Source organism: Colobus angolensis, unplaced genomic scaffold (genome assembly GCF_000951035.1).
Source record: "Colobus angolensis palliatus isolate OR3802 unplaced genomic scaffold, Cang.pa_1.0 Scaffold224, whole genome shotgun sequence".
In the NCBI taxonomy this organism is placed as follows: Eukaryota; Metazoa; Chordata; class Mammalia; order Primates; family Cercopithecidae; genus Colobus; species Colobus angolensis.
The window spans coordinates 3,043,699-3,049,215 of NW_012115422.1; the positions used below are offsets into that span (position 1 = coordinate 3,043,699).

At 41.7% G+C, this 5,517-nt stretch overlaps 1 protein-coding gene across 1 annotated transcript; it reads left to right on the forward strand.

Moving 5' to 3' along the window:
- Positions 1 to 239: 239 nt before the first annotated feature.
- Positions 240 to 1,118, forward strand: LOC105513170 (40S ribosomal protein SA-like). Its single transcript, XM_011944018.1, is given in 1 exon segment — positions 240 to 1,118. A coding segment is annotated over 1 exon segment (879 nt).
- Positions 1,119 to 5,517: the final 4,399 nt, after the last annotated feature.

Sequence of the window (5,517 nt, forward strand, 5' to 3'; positions counted from 1 at the left end):
ATTTTTTTTTTTTTGTGGAGACAGAGTTTCACCAGGTTCCCCAGGTTGGTCTCAAACTCCTGAGCTCAAGCAATCTGCCTGCCTAGGTCTCTGGAAGTGCTGGGATTACAGGTGTCAGTCACCGCACCTGGCCCAATTCATCCTTTTATGAATGTATTTTGCCTTTCCACGCTACGCACAGAAGGATCCATACTGTGTTATTCTGGATTCCCTTTGTAACTTAAAGGAAAACGTTCACAATGTCCAGAGCCCTTGATGTCCTGCCAATGAAGAAGGAGGACGTCCTCAAGTTCCTTTCAGCAGGAACCCGCTTAGGTGGCACCAACCTTGACTTCCAAATGGAACAGCGCATCTATAAAATGAAAAGTGACGGCATCTACATCCTAAATCAGAAGAAGACCTGGGAGAAGTTTCTGCTGGCAGCTCGTGCCATTGTTGCCATTGAAAACCCTGCTGATGTCAGTGTCATAGCCTCCAGAAAAACTGGCCAGAAAGCCATGCTGATATTTGCTGCTGTCACTGGAGCCAGTCTTGTTGCTGGCTGCTTCACTCCTAGAACATTCACTAACCAGATCCAGGCGGCCTTCCGGGAGCCACGACTTCTGGTGGTTTCTGATCCCAGGGCTGATCACTAGCCCCTCACAAAGGCATTTTATGTTAACCTACTTACCATTGCTTTGTGTCACACAGATTCTCCTCTGTGCTATGTAGACATTGTCATCCCATGCAACAACAAGGGAGCTCACTCAGGGGGTTTGACGTGGTGGACGCTGGCCTGGAGAGTCCTGCACATGCCTCGCACCATCTCCCACAAACATCCGTGGGATGTCATGCCTCATCTCTACTTCTACAGAGATCCTGAAGAGATGGAAAAAGACCAGGCTGCTGCTGAAAAGGCTATGACCAAGGAGGAATTTCAGGGTGAACAGACTGTGCCAGCTCCTGAGTTCTCCGCTACTCAGCCTGAGGGTGCAGACTGGTCTGAACGCGTGCAGGTGCCCTCTGTGCCTATTCAGCAGCTCCCTACTGAAGCCTGGAGTGCTCAGCCTGCCACGGGAGACTGGTGTGCAGCTCCCACTGCTCCGGCCACTGAATGGGTAGGAGCAACCACTGAATAGCCTTAAGCTCTTAAGCTGTTCTTTGCACAGGCACTTAAGCAACATGGAAATAATGTTGATGGAAAATAAGCATCAGTTTCTAAATAAAAGGTAAAAATAAATAAATATATTTCAAAGTAAATCACAGATTCCCTATATTCCCCCTAAATATTTCAGCATGCATATCAAGTTCAATATTTGTTTATAGTTTTCTTCTTTTGATGTAAAATTTACTTATGAAGGAATGCACAAATCTTAAGTTTACATTTGTTGAGTTTTGGCAAATAATGTCGTTCTTTATAACTCAGGGGTCCCCAGCCCTTGGGCCACAGACTGGTACCAGGCCACACAGCAGGAGGTGAGTTGGTACTACTGCCTGAGCTCTGCCTCTTGTCAAATCTGCAGCAGCATTAGATTCTCATAGGAGCTGGAACCCTATTTTGAACTGCATGTGTAAGGAATCTAGGTTATGGTGCTTCTTATTAGAATCTAACTAATGCCTGATGATCTTAGGTGGAACAGCTTCATCCCAAAACCACCACGCCCATCCTCCCTACCTTCCTTCCCCCTCCCCAGCTCTCCCAAGAAAAATTGTCTCCCCACCCACCCCTATGCCCTGTTCCTGGAAAAGTTGTCTCTTAAGAAACCAGTCCCTAATGCCAAAAGGGTTGGAAACCACTGTCATAACTGAATCCTTGCTACACTCTGACACCCTTGTCCTTTCTCCCTTTACCACACTCACCTGGAGAAACTAAAACCTTGTTTAAATCCCACTCTCCTAATAAAAATTGATCTGTGCCATTGAATAAGACAAGACAAAAATGACTATGTTGACTATTTCAAATTTAAGATTACTAACATCTAGTGGGCCTTTAATGCTTCCCAGAAATTATCCTATATTTGCTTAGCTCCATCTTTAAACCAGCATTTTTCAAATTATCCATTGTGAGAGAGACCAGCTTCTTATAATTTTAAATCCATCTTGGTATAGTACTTCTGTAAATTACAATGAAAATGGGCTGCAAGAAAAATGAAATAAAGAAAGACATAAAAATATGAGTCTCTAATTTCTATTATTACACTTAACAGTCATAAAATTACTCTGTCCAGTTGCTACAGAATCTTCTAAATGCATATTCTTAATTTCTGAAGTTATCTTTTCATGGACAGATAACAAATAATTTGCAAAACAAACAAACAAACAAAAAACACTTGTCTGCAGAATACCTCTTGAGTTCTACTGCTTTAAGTGACTAGAATATTTTGTACCTTCTCTCTTCTCAAACTTCCATCACTTTCTTAGCCTTCATCACTGTCAGCTGATGATTTTGCTTCACCAAGACACTTGGAGGAATTACAAGAGAACTTCCATAAGCTCTCCCTGGCATTTCTACTTATCTACCAGTATCTGTGCCCACGTGCACTACCTTTTCTTACATTACTTATGGACAAACTGCCATGCTCCTAGCAAAGGCCAATCCCTTTGCCTGAGTGCTAATGCCATGCCCTTCAATGCAAGGATGCTGCTGGGGTAACTCTTTCTTCTCTCTATGACCCCATTCCCGTCAGCATACAGTCATGCTGCTGCTATTCCTCCCATCTGAGAAAACCTCTCATGGCCCTCTCTCCTACTCCAAGAAGCACACTTTTTTCTCTGTCCCTTTCCTGCAAAACTCTTTAAATTAGGTGTTTATACTAGCTGTCTCCAATTTCTCTCCAAAAGTCTCTCGCAGACCCACTTAAGGCAGGTTTTCACTCCCACCACTGCACTAAAACTGCTCTTTTTAAGGTCATCAGTGGCATCCAGATTTCCAAACCCAATGGACATTTTTCAGTCCTCATCTTTCTTTACCAGTCAGCAACATTCGAAAATTGATGACCTTCTTCCTTCAAAAACTTTCTTTTCCTGTCTTCCAGGATACCATTCTAGCTTGCATTTCCTCCCACTTTTCTGGCCTTTTCTTTTCAGTTTCCTTCGGCTGACCTGGAAATGTTGGCGTGTCCATTCTTGGCCCTCTCCTCTTTCCTGTCTACACTTATTCCCTACATGATCTCATTCAACTTCATGACTTTACCATCCAGAGGCTGATGAATTTCAAATTCCTTTACCTCTTTCCTGACCCCCAGGCTGCCTACTTGCCATCTGCCATTGACTATCTGATGAGCATCTGAGTATTTCAAATTTAACATGTCCAAACATAGCTCCAGGTATTCCCTTCTACTTCAAACCACCTTTTCAGTTCTATTTTAGTCAGTAGTAACTCCATCCTTCCAAAGCCTAAAACCTGGGTATTATTATTCACATCTCTCTTTTTCTCATACACCACATCCAATGCCTTAGCAACTTTTATTAACTAATCTTAGTTTACAAGAGACCTAAAGGATGAAGGGTTTTTGCATAAAGATAAAAGTAATGCACTTTAAAACAGAAATACTAAGAGAATGCCAATATTGCCTCTGAGCCCACTGAATATGGGAGATGCAAAATGAATAATCTCCACTCCAGACAGCTGCAGTAGCTTCCTGGGGGTGTAGAATGTTCTTAAGTTCTCCATAGGCAAGAGGTGAGGCAGACCTTGTGAAGAGACAGAGGATGAGAAGATTTTGCTAACAGTGAAATTATTGCTCCAGAGGATGCAAAGGAGAATGCTGGGGAGATAACAGTGGAAGGATACATCACCAGCACCACCATCATCATCCTGCCATCTAATATCACGTTAGAAGGATAGTAAGTACATACACACACAGACACTAACATCTTGAATACATTGTATATATGGCAATGTTAATAATTTAATGCCAAATCAAGGTAATCAATAATTCCTGAATTGAAGAGAAAGGACAAATAATATGATTCCACTTATACGACGTACATAGAATAGTCACATTCATAAAGACAGAAAGTTGAGTGGTAGTTACCAGGGGCTGGGACAAGGGAGGAATGGGGAATCAGTGTTTAATTGGCCCCGGGTTTCAGTTTGGGATGATGAAAAAGAGATGGATGGTGGTGATGGTAACACAACAATGTGAATGTGTTTAATGATACTGAACACTTAAAAATGATTAAAATGACAAATTTTATGTTATGTGTATTTTACATTAAAAAAGAATTGAAGCAGCGTGCATTTTAACATTTAGCTAATCCAAGGGAGTTCAGAGAGTGGCAACTGCACACCGTAACTGAGGTCTGACACATGAAAAGTGTTCTGCACCCATCGTTGTATTTCATCCTCACCATGGTCTGATTAGGAAGGTATCGCCACTCCACCAGAGGAGAAGGAAAACTGAGACTCAAACAGATTTTGTCCAAAGACTTACAACTAGTAAGTGATGGAGCTGGGAGTTACATCCAGGAACGTGTGTTATCTCCAGAGCCATATGTTTTCTATGTGCTAACTATACCACACTGAAATAGAGGAGATGTAAACTGTGCTTTAGAAATGTTCTAAAATCCATGTCATAAGCCTGCAGCACAGTAGTGGGTCACTGACAACCACCAGCAACAGATGGCTGAGGCAGGTCTTTTTAAACAAAAGCCACACTGTGCTGCAGTAGAGGAGCTAGTGGTGCAAACAGGAGAAAGCACCATCAGAAGTGGCTGAGGCTGTGAATGAAAGCACAGTGCTCTGTGGAAGGACTCATCATTTCACACTGGGCTCATTAGCATTTCCTCACACACAGGCAGTGACCACCATTGTGGGGCATCACCCTCGGATAAGGCACAGCTGAAGTATCAGATGCTCAGAGGTAAATTTAAAATTTTGTATCTGTCACTCATATGAAGCATACGAGTGCTTCATAAATACGAGGCATTAAAATGAGTCAGCATCTACAAAGCAGTCTGGGAAGAGGAACGGTTTTGTCAGACTGGTCTCATAAAGCTTACTGACTGCCAAAACAATAGTGTCAAAAAGGAATTCGGTTCAGACAACTCAGGGAAGCTTATTATACTGCCAACTTGAACCTTTCTTCTTTTCCCACTAAAACATGTTTTGGAAAATCTATGTATGTATCCTATTGTATAGGGAACTTCAAAAGGCTCAAGGGGACCACTGCAGAAACCTCAGAATACTGTCTTGAGAATACTTCAAAGATTTCCAAAACACATCAGGATAAAACATCTGCACTGTAAATTCAAGATGCCAATTGGGTTGCCAGCAAAGACAAAGTTTAATATTCCCAGATGTTACTATACAGTATCTATGATATGTTGGCTGAATAGGGTATGCACATTTGCACAACATGCTATTTTTTCAAAATGTAAATTTAGTCCCTGGAGATATAACAATAGCAAGGCTGAATAAATTGTCTGAAATGTAAAATTCATATTTTTTTGTTAGTTTAAAAGATGGGGAAGAGAGCAATAAAGCTAATTCATATATTAAATGGCATTTAAAAAATTGAGGTAGTACCCCCAAAG